General features: G+C 42.2%; 2 protein-coding genes across 2 annotated transcripts in view; both read left to right on the plus strand.

Annotated features, from left to right (window-relative positions):
* The window catches only part of LOC146676553 (protein NLRC3-like), a 464,157-nt gene that overhangs the window by 76,202 nt on the left and 365,551 nt on the right, over nt 1-22,404 (plus strand). The gene's annotated exons all lie outside the window — the stretch shown is intronic.
* LOC146676557 (carboxy-terminal kinesin 2-like) lies at nt 14,218-19,463 on the plus strand. The gene is made up of 7 exons (XM_085400835.1): nt 14,218-14,238; nt 16,992-17,156; nt 17,288-17,426; nt 17,665-17,804; nt 17,896-17,978; nt 18,122-18,197; nt 19,419-19,463. The coding sequence occupies exons 1-7, from the start codon at nt 14,218-14,220 to the stop codon at nt 19,461-19,463; spliced, it is 669 nt and encodes a 222-aa protein (XP_085256961.1).

The raw sequence follows: 22,404 nt of genomic DNA on the forward strand, positions 1-22,404 counted from the left end.
CATGTCATAGCTATCTACCAAACTGCTAACTGGGGGATTTCAGGCCATCTATGGATCATTTTTGCTAACTGTTTATTCAGCTTAGGCTCACAGGGCTGCAGCCTGTGCCCTAGCTGTCATAGGGCAAGAGGCGTGGTCCACCTGCACAGGTGAGCAGTCCATCACAGGGCCAACAGAGAGAGACAGAGAAGCACTCTCTCACATCCACACCTACAGCCAATTTAGAAGCACCAATGAACCTAAGCAGCATTTCATTGGACTGTGGGAGAACATCCACCCTCCACAGAAAGGCCAACAAGCTTCAACCTACAACCTTCTTGCTTTAAGGCACTAGTGCGAACCACTTTTCCCCATTTCAGCCCAAATCCTGCATCTTCCTGTTCCTGACTCCAGGCCAGCTCCACTAACACTTTCTCATCAGACACTGCCACCTAGTGGAGGAAGTCTTAGTTCCATTTGAAGCTTCAGATTACAGTTAGTTCCTTTACAAAGAGGTGGAGGTGGTGGGGCCACAGCACCATCATCACTGAGTGCCATAGGACACTTAACCTTTGTTTCCATATGCTGGGAACTTCCTGTTGTTCCAAGGAGGACTGGAAAATGTCTGAAAATCTCCCAGTCAGTTCCTCACAGCACACTTCAATCATTTCCCTCCCACAGTATCAGGACCAGGGCTTTTTCTCTCTTTGGTCCCACTAAGAGATTTCCACACAAACACCTCATCAGTGGGACTCTCAGAGCTACCAGCCCTTTGCTACAATCACAAAGCTCTTCATTGAAATCAATGATATCAAAGCTGGAATCAAATGAGTCCAAGTCTTCTGCTGATTCAGCATCACATTCATCTTTGCTCCTTGTTCTGCATCCCCACCATGGACTTCATTCCTTTCCAAGCCAGCCTTGAGTGTCCTTTATTCAGCTCATCCTCTGCTTTACTTTTACACCTGATTTTAGCTGCTTTATCTCTCTTTCAACAAGTTTCTGTGCCTCAATCTTTTTCTTCTCTCCCTCATAACAAGACCGCTTCTTCTGCCTGAGAACATGTTGGAGTGATTTACTAATCCAGGGCTGCTTATTGGGGAAAATACTTCCTGTTTCCAAAGTAATCCCCATTTTTCCCAGAAAGAAATGTAAGTAGAAATCGATGATCTAAGTGAGAACATGAGCCTTTAAAAAGTCCCAGTGGGAGCAGTCAAAGCAGTCCCTCAGTCCCAGTATATAGTCTTTGGTCCAGACTGGAACAACTGTGTTCCCAGTTTGAGCTCTCTTCAGTCCTGTGACCTGACAGACCCAGAGGGGCCATCACATCACATTTAGAAGCTCCCCTAATGGAGCCACAACACATGTCCAACACTTAGTCTGTCTTGTTGGACCAACTGGAAGAAATGATTCAAGGACTTAGTCACAGAACAGAGATTCAAATCTCCAAAATCCAACTGGCTGCATCAGGACATATAGTCTGAAACTCTGCACAGTTTCCTGTTTGAAGCTGCTTCCTGTTGGCTTCAGCTGTTTGGAGTTTCCATTTTCTAAACTTCTACATTCTGAACCTTCTTCAGCTCTGAACAGATGATGAAACACTGAATGATTTCAAGCTCACACTTTGTCTAATAAACTTACATCTTTCATTCTTTATACAGATTGTGGGACTGTGGTTTGTCAAAGATCAGCTGTGATTATCTGGCAGCAGCACTGAAGTCCAACCCCTCCCATCTGAGAGAGCTGGACCTGTGGGGAAACAACCTGAAGGATCCAGATGTGAAGCAGCTGTCTGATCTTCAGCAGAGTCCAGACTACAGACTGGAGACTCTGAGGTCAGTAGAGTGATGGAGTGAGTGGGTGGTGCTGTCAGCAGTATTGTACTAAACACAGTCAGTATGAAACAAAGATCCAGTGTTTCCTGTAAAGCTGCAGCTTCTCAGTGAAGCTGTGAGAGGAGAATGGTGACAGGCTTCAGGATTGGACACAAACACTTCCTGTTTCTCACCTTTATGGTCACCATGGTAACAGCTGACACGCTCTGATCAAACGCTGTCAACAGCCAATCAGCTCTCTGAACAAAGCAGCACGCAGACCAATGACTGCATTCATTTCCAAGTTTAAAGCAGTGAAGAACACAGTCTGTAGGTGAGGAAGAATTTAGTGAGAGCAGATGTTTGGATGGAATTCCTCCAGTTAACAGCTGGAACCGTCCATCTGGATTGTTGGGCTTGTTGTTGGGGTTCCTACAGAGCTCAGAGTGGACACACCAAGGTTCTTCTAATGAATGAAAGTCCAAACTCAAACTAGGAGGGAAAAACATCTTCATCAACTTCAATAAAAATCCAAAGATTAGAAAAAGTGAAGCAACAATGAGTCCTAGTACAGTCCCAGCACTGAAGTCCCTGCTGCTCTTTATACTGGATGTGCTGCATCACTGACTGACAGCTGATGAAGAGTCTCTGGAAACACTCGTTTATCTCCTCTGCTCTTCCTTCTTCTCTCTGCAGGTGTTGCTGATGGTGGTAAACAGGACGGTGTGTGTGCTGAGAGAGGAGGAGCTGTGTCCTGATGATCCAGAGAGGTTGAAGCAGCAGCAGCTTGTGTGTAGAGATGCTCTGACTAGGCCATGTTACTGGGAGGTGGAGAGGAGAGCTTCATCCAGCAGTGACTGACAGAGGAATGAGAAGAAGTGCAGATGACTGTCAGTGCTGCAGAGTGAACTGCTCTGAGAACAGCTCCACTGTCAGACACAATGTAGAGTCCAGCATCATCCCTGTGTGTCCCTCTGGATCTGACAGAGGATCATCAGTGTATCTGGACTGCTCTGCTGCTGCTCTGTCCTTCTACAGTCTCTGCACAGTCTCTGTCTGACTCTGGCTTCAGACCCTCCTGGATCAAACTCACCTGGAAAGACTTTCAAACATCACTCAATAGATTTGAATACAGAATATATTTGATATATACTGTAGATGTACTGTAGAGTTGCAGTTTGTCACTTGTAAATACAGTCTGTGAGCAGCTGTGAGCTGAAAGATCTTTCTAGAAACACGAAATGTTTTCACTCTTCTGTTGCTTTTTCATATATTTCCACAACATTAATATTGATCCCACCTGTCTCACCTGTTTCATGCTTTTATACATAATAACAGGACACGTGTGATCTGAGCGCTGCTGTGGTTGCTGTGCTGCACGTCTTCATTTAGATAACAGAGACATCTAGTGGTTCAGAGGGAGAACTGCAGGAGGTGGAGCTGTGTTTTAGCATGGAAAACTTTTTATCTTTTAGGCGCAGATACAAATATGACAAGTATCAGTGTGAGATACAAAAGGTCACATCAGTCAGCAGAGGGAACAGTGATCACACAGCAATGTAAGAATAGAAACATAACAGTGAATCTGGACATGTATACAGAGGGAAGCAAACAAACAGGATGTAACACTACATTAAAGCCACAAATGGGAAGAAATCAAAGGAAAATATATTTGATCTCAGGAATCCAAATCAGATGCTTTAGAGCAGGGGTCGGCAACCCTGGGCACGCGTGTCACAGCTGCCACGTGAAGGGTTAACTGATGGCACGACCATAGCTGGACTGGCCATCGGGCATACTGATGGTGATTTTTCGTTTTTAATGGGCCGATGATGTTTTTTTATTTTTTTGTAACGGTATAAACAATGAAAGATGGCGGATTGGCCGGATGCTGGTCGATGTGTAAAAATAAGTCAGTTGTTTGGTGGTGGCTTTGGCGGAGCTTCCACAGAGGCAGCAGGTGGATGAGGGAAAGGGGAGGCAGGAGGAGCAGAGACCCGAGGCGGCCGCCGGTCCGAGTGTCAGGTGAACTGAACTTCAGGTAAGAAGTTATGACCTGCAGTCTGTCTGGGTCAGATATAAACCAAGTTTAGGTGGAGTTTATTTTCCTTGTGCTGACTTTTTACAGTCAGTTATAATAACTCCCACTCAGAGGAGACCAGAGATCACATTAACATGTGTGTCTCTGTATTAAGAAACATGACATATTGGCCCAGTTTATTTTTCTTATCATTGTTGTGAGGAGACCATAAATAGCATTTGTATTTTCTGTTGTACAGTTCATTTGCTGTTATGGATAAAAAGTCTTTCTTTGTTTCAAAATAGCTGATAAATATTCGCTGATAGCTGCAAACATCTGCGCACAAATATAATCCTATGAAGTGGTTCTATATAGTGTGTAATTTATTGCTAATGCAATCATATGGCACATTGACTTCTGAGGAAATGTTAGATGCACTCATCATCAGAAAGGTGTCCGACCTAAACCAGGGGGTTTAGAGCATCATAGAGTTTTTGTGGTTTGTTTTCTTTAAGTCATTTCACAGATTTTCTCTATAATTTCAATTCCTTGAATAAAACAACAAACTTAGGGGATGATTTTGTAATCCAACTTTATGTATGAAAGATTTGACTAAACGTAAAACAATCTTCCAACTCAGTCGTCATTCTTATCTTGTGAAATCAAACCAAACGTTCTGTTGTCTCTAAATCAGGGATTGATGAAATCTTTGGTTGCATCCATTTATGAACATGTTCTCATTCATATTAAATCGTAGTCTAAGTCCTTCTTTAGAGGGATAAATGTCATTCATTATCTTCAAATGTGTTTCTGTTGTTTTGGGGGGAAGTTTGAAGTCCATTGTTCAAAGTCTGTTAATGAAACTTTATGAAGTTTATGTAGGATGTTTTTCCTATTTTGTATTTGTTTGAATTATGATGTATTTCTGACTCTTGCTGCCATGATGCCAGGTCTCTCTTGAAAACAACATTTTTAATCTCAATTAAATTTTCACCTGGAGAAATAAAGATGATAATAATAATTTTGTCTTCAGGGAATCATTTCTCTGTAAAACAGCTTCTTCTGAAACTCTTGTTACATTTCTTGTTTATTGTTTGCTGGTTGTAGAAAAATGTCATCGTCTCTGTGTGAACTTAAACTCTACATGTGGTGTCAGCTATAAACGAGCTCTAGAGTCTAATAACGATGCTTTTATTATTGTCTGGTATCCAACCTAACCCTGGGCCTCTGGCTGAATGTGAAACACCAGCAGATGTTAAAAACTGTCTGGGTTACACGTGCATCACGTCGTTGTTGTTTCTGAGACTTTCCAAATCTTTACTGGATAAAAACGTAGCAACTGATGGATTTAACATTTAGCTCTCAGACTGTCCCAGAAAAGGCGGAGGTCTGGAAGTTTATGTGAAGCTCTGTCTTGCTGCTCAAGTCTTGTTCTCTCCATCTGCACCTCAGCCATTTGAAATCTTGGCCTTAACTATTGATCTGGGGCCCGTTCTTCGTACGTCGCTTACTACATCCAAGATCAAATGACACATCCAAGACCAAATCATCGCGCTAACCGTGAGCTCGCTAATCCGGTTCCCCGAACACACCTGCTGTTGACGATTACTACAGCTGGACGCAGGAATGTGACATCACTGGGTGTCGTAAAAGGGGCTACGCATCGATAGTAGAAACATTGATCGGCAACCCGCTGATTGGTCGGCGAAAATGTCGAAGGGGCGTGCTCGGTATTTTCCGGCAGCAGAGCAAGAACTCATGAGTGAGGGATTACAGGAGTTTCAGAGTTTAATTAAAACGCAAGAGAACACTGCAAAGGCTGCAAAAGCAAGGAGAGAGGGCTGGCAGAAAGTTGCTGACAAATCAAACTCGTAGGTAATTTAATAATAATAATAATAATGGATTGGGTTTATATAGCGCTTTCCAAGGCACCCAAAGCGCTTTACGATACCACTATTCATTCACTCCCACATTCACACACTGGTGGAGGCAGCTACGGTTGTAGCCAGGCTGCCATATTGCGACATCGGCCCCTCTGGCCAACACCAGTAGGCGGTAGGGTAGATCTATCATATGACACTATATTGTCCAATATCATATGGCATTATATTATATTATAATATGTTATATTATATCCCCTTTCACATTAGAGCCACAACAGGACCCACAAGAACATGGGAACAAGTAAAAGTGGAATACAGGAGTATTCTACAGAATGGTAATATTTATCTCTTAGATTGCTTTGCGTCTCTTGGCAAGGTAATACTGGCCTGTAATACTCTGTTAGTTTGTTCATAACAGCAACCAAGAAAAGGGCAGAGGAAAAAAAGACAGGTGGTGGTCCTGCACCCCCTCGTCAACAAGTTGGTTAAGTAAATAATACCCTCACGGGAATATCGATATCTCTCTATGAGCACACTGTCGCGCTGAGCTAAAGGATCCTGTCTGTCCCGCAATATACGCTGAATTCTGAGGACTCTCCTTATCAATCTTGCACCTTCCGCAATGGGTTGGTCGCGTATACGGACAGGACATGGCTGCGACAGGCTTCCCAAATCCACCTTCGCTTTTATAGCCGTGGTCTCTCATCTTGATTACACGAAGTAATTTACAATTACTGCTCTGAAATATGAATTACATCTGTAATAATCACATACATGTAATAGAATGTTAATAGTTCATTTCCCTTTTTTAGGAAATGACCTGTATGTATCTGTGTGACATCAATAAAAGGATCAAGTGCTGCATTATCTTTAGTTACATTGATAATATTTATTTATGGTGAAACAGTGGAAAAATATCGCTGTTGCTTTCGTATAAATGAAGCGGACATACCTGCGTGGCCGCGATCTAATCCTGTTTACATAAAGTAAACCTGCTCCCGAGCAGGTTTACGCTTACGGCTCTGTTGCTATGACAGCAAGTCCCGGATGAGCTTCGGGGAACCGACTGATCCAAGATCACGCGAAATCGTCAACAATCTAATCCGGCTAACCTACTTAGCGAGGTACGAAGAACGGGCCCCTGTTTGGAAATCAGACTGTTGTTGGCTGCTATCAGCCTCCACCTGCTTCCCCCAGCACATCACCGTCTCTGGTTCAACTTTTATCTGAGCTGCATTTTAATGACGTCTTTCAGATGGATGATTTTCATTGGGACTGGCTTTCTTCTGTGTCTGATGATTTTAAGGCACGCTGCTTGTTTTTAAAACTGACTCAAATTATTTAAAGCCTCACACGCCTTGATCCTAAACACCCAGATAAATCTGCTCTTATTGACCTTTTTTAACTAATATGCTGCGTAAGTTTTCCACATCTGCAGTTTTTGCCAACGACCTGAGTGATCACTGCGTAGTTGGTGCTGTGAGAAACACTAAAATCTCACGCTCCGAGCCCGCATCAGTTTGAACTGGGGTCGTATTAAACAGGCTGACAATGTCAGTTTGGGAACATTTACAGGAGAGTCGTGTCTACTTTGTGGACAGACACGCCCCTTTTTGCCAGGTCAGGGTGAAAGGTCGGGACAGGCCTGGTTTGGTTCAGTACCGGCCGATCTCCTACATGAGAGAAACCAGGCCTGGGCAGGAAGTCTGGCTCTGATGCTGATTGGCTACGTTTTCATTAGCTGTGTAATCGGATTACTGCCTCCATCATCAAGATGTAACTATTTTTTACTTTAACGACTGACAGTCCAAACGACCGTAGGAGGTTTTGGCAAACTATAAAGTGTCTCTGCCAGCTGTGACTCCTCAGAGCTTCCTCCTCACTTAAATATCGACTCCACTCCTGTGTCACACAAAACTGAAATGTTGCTTTAACAAACACTTTGTTGCTTCTTGCTCTTTGTTCAGCACAGTATCTGATGGTAAACCTCTTGCACACAACTCTGCTCGTAGTTCCTGCTTACTGATACCTTTTCCTTCACACCTGTCACAGTAGAAGAGGTTTGTAAGGCTTTGAATAGCCCCAACACCAGAAACTCGTCCTCACAATCGTTCTCCTTCCTTCTTGCACTTGGCTGCAAATATCATAGCTGAGCCAGTGTCTTATATTTTTAATCTTTCTCTACAACAGAAGAACACCACTATACTCTGTGTTCTCTGGTTAACTGGTCCTCATTGGTCTTACACAGGATGGTCCATTAGTATCATTTTATCTATCAATCTGTTTCTGGGTTACTGCCTCCTATTCATCAGAGTACATGTTAGGCAAACAGTTTAGTCACAGCCTGCAGTCTCAGGACATCATTACATCCACTGTTCCATCAGTTCATGCAGAGCTTGGGAAGAAGGCGTTCTCCTTTTCTGCTCCGTCTTCATGGAAAACATAACCGAAGGATTTAAGGCTCTCCGTTGATTTCACTTGCAGACTTCAAAAGACGTACACATGTTTTTGTGAAACCATCTCTGGGAACTTGTTCTCGTTTTTAATGTGACTGAGTACATTACACAAACTTTTCTCTTATTGTTGTAATTTTAATATGTGTGTCTGGAACAGGTCTCTCTTGTAAATGAGACATTGAGTCTCAATGAGCCGACCTGTATAAATAAAGCTTCAATTACAAAGTCCTTTGTATAAAAGCTCCTTCAGCTGCCAGTGGGACGTGCTGTGGCTCTATCGGTTGCAGAGCCTTTATATTGTTAGTTAGAAACTACAAATATAATGGCTCACTGTATTTCAGAATCAGAGAAACTTTATTAATCCAGGAGGGAAACTGAGTTGTCATAGCAGCAAATATACAAGAAACAACAAGCACTCATATAAAGTGAGTGTAGAAACAGAGTTATGATAAATAAATATTCAGATAAATAATATCAATATATAATATAAATAATCTATAATCCAGTTTTGAGTTCCCTCCCCAGACACCTTAACGCCCACTCACATCCTGGGCCATCTGACCTCAGGAAATCACATGATAGGGTGGGGCCAGGTTTCACAATGAGCTCACCCGAAACCCTGGCTGATTAGGACCCCCACCCGCTTTCACACCTTGGCTCATGTGATTACGTAGAGGATCATCAGGGGGTCCTTTGTCCCTCTTTGGGGGGAAACTCCCACTGGGTTTAAATCTGGGACTCCCCACCAACTGACCCTTAGAACTGAAGAAGCTTCTCAGATGAGAGGTGAAACGTCTTCAAGCAACTCAAAGAAGTCCAGACGCTTTTCTTTCCAAGCTCCTTAGTCTACAATGACCTGGATGACTGAGAACCGTCACAGACAACTCAGTCCCATATTTTAGGTTATTCTGAATAAATCGTTCATGCCCTCTCTTTGGAAAGAAGCTGTTGTGGTTCCTGGTCCTAAATCTAGTCGTCCAAAAGTTCTAAACGACTTCAGGCCTGCTGCCCTCACCTCAGTCTTTGAAAAAATCATCAGAAATGTGATTATGGAAGACACTGAACTTCAGCTTGATTCAATGCAGATTGCACATAAGCCCAATAGAGGAGTGGAGGACGTGCTTTTGATTCTACTTCACCTGATTGTCAAACATGTAGAGAGTAAAGGACTTCAGTTCATCGATTTCTCTGCTTCTTTCAATAACACAGCCCCAGATTTGAATCAAAAGACTTTTAGAACAGTTTGAAATCCGGACAAACCTGATCAAGTGCAGTCATATAAATATCTTGATGACAAATGCTATTATTTTTCTGTAAAGCAAATTGACCTAAAAGTAAAGTAACCTTGATATGTCAGGATGTAGATGTCCCACCCAACAACGTCACCCAGCCCTGAAACATCGGTACTGTTCAAGGCAGCATTGCTGTCCACACGTCCATCAGAGTGTTTCTTTGGACTTCATGGTGTTGCTGCTCCCAGTATTCTCTGAGACAACCTCTGAGGCCGTCACAGAGCAGCTGTATTTGTACTGACATTACATTACACACAGGTGCACTCTATTTAGTCATTAGCACTCATCAGGCAATGTCTATGGGCAACTGACTGCACTCAGACCAAAGGGGGCTGAATAATAATGCACATAACAATTCTCTTCACTCTGCTGACAAGAGATTCAACCCCCACTATGAGCACCTTCTAAAGAGCACCATTGAAAGTATCCTCACCAACTGCATCACTGTGTGGTATGACTCCTGCACTGGGTCCTGCAGGAAAAATATGACAACGGGTAGTGAGAGCAGTGGAGAGGATTGCAGGGTCCTCTCTTGCCTCCCTCCCCAGGAGATCTACTGTGCCTGCCTCATTCGAAAGGTCCTCTTCATTACAGGTGACTCCACTCATCTCTTCAACAGCGTCTTCAGTTTGCTGCCATCAGGAAGGATACTGAAGAGACCTTTTGACCTTTACATTTTCGTTAATATCTTTAAAACAGAAGCAGCAGAAACGAGAATTTTAGCAGCACAAACCAGCACAAGCGTAGCACAGTTGATTGACACCAGTTTTGTTTGATTTAATTAATGTGGGGGGGCTGGTTGACCTCTGGGGACCTCTAGAAATTTTCTTGAATATCTTTAAAATGATAGCAGCACAAACAAAAATTTTTACAGCACAAACGTAGCATAAACGTTTGATACCACTTTTGTTGGATTTGAAGAAGGTGGGGGGTCGCGGGAAAAACCAGCAAAAGAACTCGAGCAGCCGGGCTATGTAAAAGGTGTAGGGGGGCATGTTTGCGGTCACGTCCAGCGGGTGTGTGGGCTGTTTGAGTCATCTGTTACCAGGCAAACTCCAATGCAGCAGGCTGCTGAACACACACAGGCCTCCTGCATCCTCCTCTTCAGCTCTGCTTGCCCGATATCGTGACCTAAGCAGGGTCGGGCCTGGTCAGTACTTGGATGGGAGACCGCCTGGGAAAACCAGGTGCTGTAAGCTTTTGCACTTCCACACACAAACTGCAGAGGGCACTTCTGCTCCTGCTTGTGCTTAGAGGCATGAGAAGTTAACATTTATGGGTGATAAAATCCTTTTTCTATATTTTTAACATGAGAATATCAGTTTTCCATCTTGTGTTCCAGAGTAATCGGACAAAAGACAAACGTAGAACAAGGAAAAAAGAGGCCAAGTGTCTCACCTATAAAACAAAATGACTGTTTTCTGAATAGTCTCACACAGATAAACATTTGCAGGGAATACCTTTTCCTTCAAAACAAACGTCACAGACTGTGTTTTTCTTTACTGATTGTATTTGAGTAGAAACTCAGATTAAAATGGCATCAGTGCTCATAAAATGATTTAACTGTAAAAGTAGGTGTAGTGGATCACTTTGCATAGATCTAGATAAAAGTGCTGTAAGCAAAGACTACAGTGGTCATTGAGCAGCTGTTCCTATAATGTGAATCTGGGATAAAGGCACAGATTATTTGTTTGCCTTTGTTTCCTGGTTCTTTCTTTCTTATCCAAATGGAAAAAGAGAGCATAAAAGTACTGTTTACAAGCAGCTTATCTATCTCATTGTGCCCACTATCATAAAATCTTGGTTGACTGAGCACTGAGCCATCTACCACTCGAAATTGAACCTGTGTGGGACAACAACAAAGTCCAGTATACTAAGTTTCAGTAATGTGCAGTTTTTTCTGTGGAAGATGTAAATCTAAATAGATGTCCTATTGTATGCATAATATACCACTGAACTTTATAAAACAACTTCTAAAAGCAAATTTCGATTTATTTTAGATTTTCTCAAATCCAAACAGTGCTAAAAGCATGCACACAGTCAAATATTTTTCATACGAGGTGCTGAAGGTTCTGCAATGTTCTGTCAGTGCGCCCCAGGGCAGCTGTGGCTACAATGTAGCTGCCATCACCAGTGTGTGAATGTGTGAATGATGTATCTGTGGCTTTTTGTCACACTTGGAAACCACGGTGTTGTGCAGCTATTTGCCTTGTTGCAGGGTTTTTAAAAAACTGCAGTTTTGATTTTAGTGAAAGACACCGTCTCATGACTCATTGAGTGCCGCGACTGACGAGCCAATCCGTGGCCTGCAGTCTGACGATGTCACATTTCCTGACTGCTTGGAACCCCGACTAAGTCGTCCTGTAGCCCACATCATAATGTTTCCATCTCTCTGCTTGACTGCGGGGATGCTATTTTTTGCATCACACTCCTATTTCAAAAGGTCAGTTAAAGCCACATAATTGGAATTTGGTTTCATCTCCCCACAGCACTTTCTCCAAAGTCTTCCCTGAATCATTTAGATGTTCACTGGCACTTGAGATGGGCCTATACATGTTTCTCCTTGAACAGGTAGCTACCCTATGTTAGCCTAGCTTTCTATCACTGATGCTCTGTGTGTATTGTTATGGTTCAAAATATGGGGATGGAGACAAGAGACAAGAGACAAGAGAAACCACAATAACAACACTGGTCCGGCCGGGTTAAGTCAAACGATGATTTTAATGATCACACGCGTGGGAGATGGACACCGTATGCAGACAGCCTCAGATCTCAAAATGGTGGAGCATTGATCAAACTCTTATAGCCTCTGGTTCTCCCACCTTATCATAAAAGCCTAAACATTCACATGCTTTTCTCTCACACGGCGCCTAAGCTACGACCTTGGCTCCCCGTTTATCTGCTCCTGCTGAGTTGGGGCAGAAAACTCCAGCATGTTCTGTTCTCTTCTAATCAGACAAATAAGGCGATGGCTTTCTGCAGCAGTATTATGCATCATAAAACAATATCATTCATCCACAATAAATCAGCAGTCTAATGTAATGCAAATCAGTTTAACTAATGCAATAGTTATCAGCTTCTTCTAATTCAGGAGAATAATGCAAACTAAAACTACATAATAATTCACAATCTTTAGTTAGGGGTATAACATGGCATAAAATAATATTATAATCTAACAGTATGCTGCTGCCTCTCTCTCATGTTACTTAAAAAATTAACCCCACAGCTTCAATAACCGTATCTAAAAATCTCTCAGTGAAAGTTACGGTTGTAGGTTTGGAAACATTTTGGGGTAGCCAGTGTTAAATAGAGACAGGGCCACATTCTTTATCTAGTCATTGTAATGAAAGAAGCACATTAAAAACTATATGAGAGTTTGCTTTTAACAAGCATGTAATGACTCTACTTAGTTTAGGTAGTCTTAGGGAGTCAAACTGAAAGTAGCATTTTGTGGATGTTTTCCCTGCTGCCCGATCCCATCAGTCTCTTAAAGCATCATTTTTATGCGCCCTGGTGTGAAAGTGGTTTCATGGCGCTACAGGTTACCTGAGCACATCAGGTATATTACGGTTGAAAACCAGTGCCCGGCCTTCCAGTGGGTGTTCGACCCCTCGTGCACAGCTCAGGAGTCTAAACGACCCAGCAGTTATGGACATGTGTGTTTTTGGTGTGCTGTCCCTCGTTCTCCCTGCTTGCAGGTATATCTGTGTGTGTGTGTGGATGCCGGAGTTTCTGAGAGCACCTGTTTACAGGCACCTTCAGGCCTGGTGGGTGTGGCCCTGCCAGGTGGTTGTGGCCCTGCCAGGTGGTTGGCCACACTTGAAGACCATCACACAGCTGATCAAGCCTTGTCGGAGGAGCTACTTGAGAATGCGGTGGCGCTCTCTCTGACGCTGGATCATTGCGTGACTTCACGTTAGTCTCTCGGCCAGTCAGTACGGATAGTCTGCCGCATTGTATGTGTCTTACGGCTGCCTGTTTGTTATCTCCCCAGGAGAAGCGTGGAGACGAGAGGGCAGCGAGCACGGGGTGCTCAGACACTGAGGAGCGGAGACAAGGAACACTAGCACTGGGAAGAGGACATTTCACGGGAGTCGGGAATGCACTGCGGATTTATTGTTATTTTCCATTCACTGTAAATAAACGCACTGCTTGCATTCAGAGCTCCGTGCCTGGCTCCTCCTTCCTCACATCCCCACGGTTGATGCTGGCCAACCGTGACAAATAGCTTTTCTTAGATTCATTATTAGTTCAACATTGACAAATAGTAGTTGACTAATATCAGGAGCCAAAAAGAAAACAAAAAACAAACTAAATAAATATTTCAGACGCTGAAAATAAATTATTACGGTTGTTTAAATTTGCTGTCAGCAAGTTAGGTCTAATGCATATAGTCAATCTAATGAATCAATATTACATGTAAAAAGTACAGAACTGAAAATGAAACTAAAATATAACGGTAAATGAACTGGTTCTTGTATAAAACCTTTCTACTCTCTACAACTTGCCTCATTCATGCACTCACTTTTTTCTATGCTTTTTCTCTGTAAGTGCTTTCTATCTAACATTAATACGCATTCATCCTCCCGATGGATGCATCGGAGAGCAACTTGGGGTTAGCGTCTTGCCCAAGGATATTTGGCATGCAGGCTGGAGCAGGCGGGGATTGAACCAGCAACTTTCTGATTAGTAGGTTTCCTGCTCTACCTGAGCTACAGACACCCCAATTTGTGGTGCTCTGGAAACAACACGTTCTCATCCCAACAGGTAACGATGCTATGTGACAAATCATCGGTATGTGTAAATGTGTTTTTTGTTCTAATCATGAATCGCTTTGTAAAACAAGACCTGATAGGGTTAAGGTTAAAGTTATGGTTAGAGTTAATGTTAGGGATAGGGCTGGAATGGACGGCTGGAGCCTCTCCTCCAAGTGTGTGTTACTGCCGCCATCAGCATTCTGTTGTATTCTGTTGTCTGCTTTTCTCTGTAAGCGCTTCGAGCCTGTACTTTTTTGCTTTAGCTGAGTAATGAAGTTGAATCAGTACTTTAACTTTCACTGGAACAATAGTATTTTTACTTCTACTTAAGTGGAGAATGTCTGATCTTTTGCCAACTCTGGCTGTCTCTCAGTCTTGGAATACCCACTTGTTGTCCAGCGGTGTCCTGGGAATATGGGAACTAGACAGACTGGGGAAACAATGGGAGGAGACACAAAGATGGAATCACTTTTACCATCTTTTATGTATTTGCTGGTCGTCTTATTTCTTCTATTTTGCAAGCACAGTGTTGCAATCATTGTCTTTGTGGTACAATGACACAGGTAGAATGCAGGTGTTTTCATGTAACACGATGCCAGAAAGATGAGTAATGTGTTTTGAAGAGAAGATAAAACATCATGTTTGAACAAAGATAAGCAGCAGACACGTCTGTGTGTGAGTTGTTCAGGTTCAGTAAGAAGGTAATATGTCTGCAGAATTTGTAATTCTTATGAAGATATTGCTTGTACAATAAATAAAATCCCTTTAACTTCTTCTGGAGAGTGTCTTTATATATTTAGTCATTTTGGGGCGATCCTTTATTTAGTAGTAACTCTAGTCGGGGATATATATCAGAGTTTACTTTCAGATATGAGCATTGTGTTTCCTGTGGATGAATGAATGAATTATTTATTTATGTAATTTTTGAAAGACTGGCTCATGTAAAATCTCTGAAAGTATGACAAAGCTCTCCTGTTACACTTTATGGACACCTGAGCGTCACCATGAGGGCCTGTCTTTATTCACTTTATTCACTGAAATCCACTTTTATAATGAATTCACAGTAATCACTGACACCTTCAGAGCATTACATTCATTAAAGACGTCTTCTACACCTACTCTTCCAGACGACCGACACATGCTTCAACCACTGCAGGTTAACCAGCCACTCATCAGTAAAGCAAAAACTAAATGTAAATGTCCTCATGTGGAAAAGACTGAAACACAACTCCCATATATCACTAATGTAACAGATCCATTTAGGGAGAGTGAGAACACTAGGCTGGATGTGGTTTAATGCAGGAACATTCATCATGTCTTCAGTTCAACAAATCATTTACATTGAATATGTGAGCTGGATGGTTACACGACACAATGTGATTGTCAACAATAACTGCAATGAACGCTGGTTTGAGGGCGGAGTCAAGGAGGCCATTTACGTGAAAAGGGAAAGACCCTCTCTGAATCAAGGAGGGGGCCTAAGGGTACATCTGTCACCATCTTACAATGCTGTGATTGCAGCCGTTCTCCAACTCTCTGTGAATGGTACTCAGGACCATTGATCAGTGGTTGTTGATCAATGGTCATGAGAATTTGCATAATCATGATTAAGGAACTGACCTCCCAGCCCATTGTTCCTTCAGTCGGCTGGTTTCTCTGACTGAAAACGCTACGTCCAGAAGAACAGAATCAACTTTTGGAGATTTACTTCCCTGATGATTGAGCACGCATCAAGACCTTTTAATCAGGCCAACAAATATCTTGTACTCAATTTTAGCAGCAGCCATTGTGACACTGATGATAAAACTTGTGTAAAAGTGCGAAGCTGTAAAAAAGTAATTATAAAAAAGCGTTTTTGTAGCTGAATGTTACTGGATAGCTGTTTCATCTGTAACACATCAAAATAACCTGCTAAGGTTTAATAGGCTATAAGGAACACACTCACTTCCTGCGCCCTGGGCAATAAGAGACGTTTTGTGTTTTATGATTTATTGATATGTTTGATCCTTTCTGACCTGCGTTAATGAAGCAGTCATTAGAGCACCATGTCCGCTAGAATAGTTCTGTAGTTTGATGCTTGAGTCGTTGCAGACTTGTTGAAACTCCCTCACCCGTCAAAGCAGCGTCTTTGTTATTCGAGTCCAGCAGATGGCAGTGTTTCACTGTCTGACGGCTGTCTGAAGCTTCAGCTGGATTATCCGTTTTCATGTTTGATTAGAGGTTTGTGTGTGTGTGTGTGTGTGTGGGTTTTTAGCCACGAGTTGTCCACGATAAAGCATATTGAATGGCCTGTCTAATATTGTTAGAATTCTCCTTTGGGTTAGTTTCATTACTCAATCGGGACATTTATTTGGAAAAATAAAAAAAGAGGGGAAAAAAAGAAAAAAAAAAGAAAAGAATTAAAAATAAATAAATCCTCATAGTTTACATTTACAAATATCAATACTGAATGTTACGTCCCTCTGCAGCTTCTAATCGTCTCAGTGTTTTCAGCTGGTGCTAATTGGCCACACCTAGTCAGGTGTGGATAAAAGCATACCTGAGGCAAGCTTCCCGGCAGTGCACTAGTCTTTGCCTTGGTGGCACCAGCCATTTTAGCCAACCTGGTTTTCCATTTTAGGATGAAACCTCTTCTCACCCACACTCTGCTATTCATCTCTGTTTTTATGTTGCGGCTTTTGAGCCGGGTCGTAACACTGAAGATTACAAAGATCAACATTAAGACCAGTCTGTGCATTCAAAGCAGTGACAGAAAAGAGTGTGGGGCATTAACCCCCACTCACTTCACAGTTCACGTTCACAGCGAGCTTCGTCGAAATTTACAATGAGACCCTGAGGGACCTTGTGTTCACCGGCAAGTCCAGCAAGAGACCTGAGCATGAGATCCGCAAGACAGCCAGCAACGAATTGACAATCACTAATCTCACCTATGAGCGGGTCTCCAATGAGGATCAGGTACAGCAGACAGACATCTGTAGCTCAGAACAAATTAATTTCAAATCTGCTGACAAATTGTTACCAAACTTTGAAAATACATCAAACTTTATCGATGCTCTATGTTTTAAAACGTTCCCTCGTCCTCTCAGGTTCTCCGTCTGATTGCTTTGGCCAATCAGAATCGCTCCACTGCCCAGACAGCCCAGAATGACCGCTCGTCTCGCTCCCACTCAGTCTTCCAGCTGGATATTGAGGGAGTTAATGCCGGCAGGGATGTCAAGTGCAAATGTATCACACTGGAAGTACCAGCATCAGGAATGTGGTTTCTTCTTTTTGGATCTATGATATTTAGTCTGGTTAGTTATTGTTACTGTAACCAGTGCAAAATCTGCTCTGATGACTCAACGTTAATGTTTGAGCCCCTGAGCGCTAAAAGAAGTGTTTTGTAAAGTATTAAAACTACCTTTAATGGAAGGAAAAACGGATCACTGCTTCCTATAAGAGTTGGTTTTCTCTGTGTGTGTAGCCACTCTGTGCCTGGTGGACTTGGCTGGCAGTGAGCGAATGGTGAAGAGCCAGTCTCAGGGTGACCGTTTCAAAGAGATGACCGCCATCAACAGCTCACTGTCCAACCTGGGCGTCGTTATCGCCGCTCTGGCCAAAAAGGTCTGCAGCTGCAGTTTCTGTAGTCTTAGATGTCACACCTGCTTTCTTTACATTTACAGTATTAATGATTTTTTTGGCCTTTGTGTTCCAGGAGACTTACGTAGCTTACAGGAACTCGAAGCTCACGTACCTCCTTCAGGGATGTTTGGGGGGGAAACGGCAAAACGTGAGTTTGTTGACATCACAAATCTTTATAATGACGACACATAAAACTGAAGGAATTTATCCCCAAAAAATATTTAACAGCGTTTGATCTCATCACTTCAGATTGTGACTGTTTATTCTTTGGCACTAATTTTGGATGTCTTTATTTGCAGCTTGATGTTTGTTAACATTGCTCCGGAGCCCGACAGCTTTGGGGAAACTCTGAACTCATTGAGGTTTGCCAGCAAGGTCAGTGCAGTCTTGTTTCCAGTGTTCATTGGACAGAGTACATTAATGATGTCCTTACATCAGCTGTTTATGGTAAACCAAAGCCATACTCCATATCCATTTTAATACCTTGGTGTGTAATTCATACTCACATTTTGTCTGAAGAGTAGGGATGTTCCTGGCGTCTTATTTACTAGTCGACTAATCGAGGGGGAAATAATTAGACTAACCAACTAATGTAAAACTAAGGAACATTCAGATATTGAGTTGATTTTCAGAACTGATTAATAGAAACTGTCAAACTAGACGCAGAGGTATCTTAAACCATTTATCACATTCTGTTAAATACAAATGAAAATGCATTACTACAAAAGATGTTCTATTAAAGTATGACAATCATTTGAGAATCTAAAAGTACGTCTAAGTGTGGCGAGAATGATTCAGGTAATACATTATACAGCCGTTTTCTAGTCAGGTTGTGGGGGCAGCAGGAAGGACTACTCCTGACCACAGCTGATAGATGTAAACTGGCTAGCATGACCAAGGATGCTGGGGCCTCCTACTGGTAGGACGTGCCCAGCTGGAACAGCCTCCTGGCCAAGGTGGCTGTCACCTTTTGATGTGAAGGAGTAGTGACTCTACTCTGAGCCCCTCCCCCATTGACTTAACTGCTCTCCTAAAGGAGAGGTTTTCCACCTCTCAGGAAATTAATTTCCTCTGCGTGTATCTGCGATCTCAGTGTTAACAAGAAGATCAGGGTAGATTAATAGATTTATGGTGTTTCTCAACAACAGTGCACCATCTGGTGGTAGATCGCTGCCTAACATTTAGAACACAATGTAGCAGCATTGGGCATCAATTAAAATGTTAACAATTAGATTGAACGACTGGTAAGTCTGATACAGACTAGTGACAATTAGTCGACTAGTCACATAAATCCCTGAGAGCCCACAGAAGTGGCCTGCACCATGTGCGTGGCTTGCTTTGCAGTTTAACCACCAAAACACTCGTCTGCAGTGGAATTTCTTTGAGCTAATCGATTCATTTATTTCATTTCTTCTTCTAATTAATGTGGAAAATGGTGGCAAAGGTGGCTGAAATGAGTGATTCCTAGAGTTACATGTCAGTTTACAGCATAGGGATTAAGTTTACAGTATAAATACCACTGAATTGTACAAGGATTTGAAGTTTCACTGTAACTTTAACATTTTTGACAATTTTGTTTTGTTTTCTCCCCCACAGGTGAACGACTGCGTCATCAGGACAGCGACTGCCAACAAAAAGTAGAATTATTAAAAAATACCCTGAGTTTTCTACTTTTTAGGTTCATCTCAGGTTTCCACGCTGAGTTGGTCATGACAGTTGCCATGTGTGATGGCATGCCACACATGGTAAGCTCCACACCTGACCACCCGTTGATTCACTTTAGTTTAATTTACAGTCACTACTTTAAAATATTCCATTTATTGTTCAATATCGTTTCTTTATTAAATGTATTCATTTTTCCATCACACCTTCCAATGTTTATATGGCGTGCACACATATTAACCTTGCAAGGTCAAAGCTCTGTTTTATGTTATATTAATACATCTTTGTTTGAGTTACCTGGGGGTTGGTGTCTCCTCCTGTCTGGCAAAGGGCTGGGAGACCTGAAGTACTACTGACAGCCTAATTGGATTGCACCACATGCAGGTGAACGACTGCGTCATCAGGACAACAAAGTAGAAATTATTAAAAGAGTAACTTTTATATATGTGCGTTTAAAGCAGGGTGTCAGGTTTTTTTTGTTTTTTTTCCACATATGTTGGATTATGTTTCTATATATATACTTTGTAAAGGGTATTTTAAATTAATGAAAATGAATAAATATGATTGTTTCTTTTACCTGTTTCGATGTCTGCCATATCATTAGTATGTTTCGTGGGAATTAAATGTTTATTTAACATGTACGCTATTACATTTACTCTACAAATAAAACCAAATTTAAAGGCTGTTGCATTTTATTGCCTTTTTTCTTTCCTTTTCTTAAAGTTATGAAGGCATCTTGGATGCCATTTCAGTGAGTGGGGGTTAATGCCCCACACTCTTTTCTGTCACTGCTTTGAATGCACAGACTGGTCTTAATGTTGATCTTTGTAATCTTCAGTGTTACGACCCGGCTCAAAAGCCGCAACATAAAAACAGAGATGAATAGCAGAGTGTGGGTGAGAAGAGGTTTCATCCTAAAATGGAAAACCAGGTTGGCTAAAATGGCTGGTGCCACCAAGGCAAAGACTAGTGCACTGCCGGGAAGCTTGCCTCAGGTATGCTTTTATCCACACCTGACTAGGTGTGGCCAATTAGCACCAGCTGAAAACACTGAGACGATTAGAAGCTGCAGAGGGACGTAACACCTCCTCCCTTAAAAGGGTTCCTCTAGGACCCCTAAACAAATTAAAAGTTCCTCTGAAGCAAGTTGGCATCTTTAAGCATGGATGCCCCTACATGAGGATCTGAAGTTGCCACACTGAACACACAAAAAGTAACATGTGACCAACACAAAAGAGCACAACAGTCAAACCCAAAATGATTACCTGACCTGCTACAACACAAAACCAAAAGTACACTAAAAACAACAAATCCCTTACTTTCCCTACCCTAGTCTTCAGTGGTGTACCAGGCTCGAGGCAACTTTAAACGCGAACTCGAGAGCAGGCAGCAGACCAGAGATATAGTCTCCTACCAAACTCTGAATCGTACCCCCACCCAGGATAGCCACCAAACACAAACTAAAACAATAAAGCAAAACAACAAACAAGTGCTTCGATGGAAGGGCAGCACAGTCACCCAGCTGAAACACACTAAAGGGAGTTTGCTCAATTACACTGAACACCATCACTCACCCACTTAAAAGCAAAACAAACTGACATTCAGTCTCCACTAAAATGTCCAAAGATCCCGGACGAGCCACCACTTATGTTATGTATAGTGTGATTTGGCCATCTGAACATGCTACCTATATAAATCCAAGCAGGAAGCATGTTTTAATAGTGTGATTGGGTCATCTGAACATGCTACCTATATAAATCCCAGCAGGAAGCATGTTTTAATAGTGTGATTGGGTCATCTGAACACCCTACCTATATAAATCCCAGCAGGAAGCATGTTTTAATAGTGTGATTGGGTCATCTGAACATGCTACCTATATAAATCCAAGCAGGAAGCATGTTTTAATAGTGTGATTGGGTCATCTGAACACCCTACCTATATAAATCCCAGCAGGAAGCATGTTTTAATAGTGTGATTGGGTCATCTGAACATGCTACCTATATAAATCCAAGCAGGAAGCATGTTTTAATAGTGTGATTGGGCCATCTGAACATGCTACCTATATAAATCCCAGCAGGAAGCATGTTTTAATAGTGTGATTGGGCCATCTGAACACGCTACCTATATAAATCCCAGCAGGAAGCATGTTTTAATAGTGTGATTTGGCCATCTGAACACGCTACCTATATAAATCCCAGCAGGAAGCATGTTTTAATAGTGTGATTGGGCCATCTGAACACGCTACCTATATAAATCCAAGCAGGAAGCATGTTTTAATAGTGTGATTGGGCCATCTGAACACGCTACCTATATAAATCCCAGCAGGAAGCATGTTTTAATAGTGTGATTTGGCCATCTGAACACGCTACCTATATAAATCCCAGCAGGAAGCATGTTTTAATAGTGTGATTGGGCCATCTGAACACGCTACCTATATAAATCCAAGCAGGAAGCATGTTTTAATAGTGTGATTGGGCCATCTGAACATGCTACCTATATAAATCCCAGCAGGAAGCATGTTTTAATAGTGTGATTGGGTCATCTGAACATGCTACCTATATAAATCCCAGCAGGAAGCATGTTTTAATAGTGTGATTGGGTCATCTGAACACGCTACCTATATAAATCCCAGCAGGAAGCATGTTTTAATAGTGTGATTGGGTCATCTGAACATGCTACCTATATAAATCCCAGCAGGAAGCATGTTTTAATAGTGTGATTGGGCCATCTGAACACGCTACCTATATAAATCCCAGCAGGAAGCATGTTTTAATAGTGTGATTGGGTCATCTGAACACGCTACCTATATAAATCCCAGCAGGAAGCATGTTTTAATAGTGTGATTGGGCCATCTGAACACGCTACCTATATAAATCCAAGCAGGAAGCATGTTTTAATAGTGTGATTGGGCCATCTGAAC

This window comes from Rhamphochromis longiceps, linkage group LG3 (assembly GCF_057381845.1).
Source record: "Rhamphochromis longiceps isolate RC_006_pf linkage group LG3, R_longiceps_female_GT1.1, whole genome shotgun sequence".
Taxonomy (NCBI): domain Eukaryota; kingdom Metazoa; phylum Chordata; class Actinopteri; order Cichliformes; family Cichlidae; genus Rhamphochromis; species Rhamphochromis longiceps.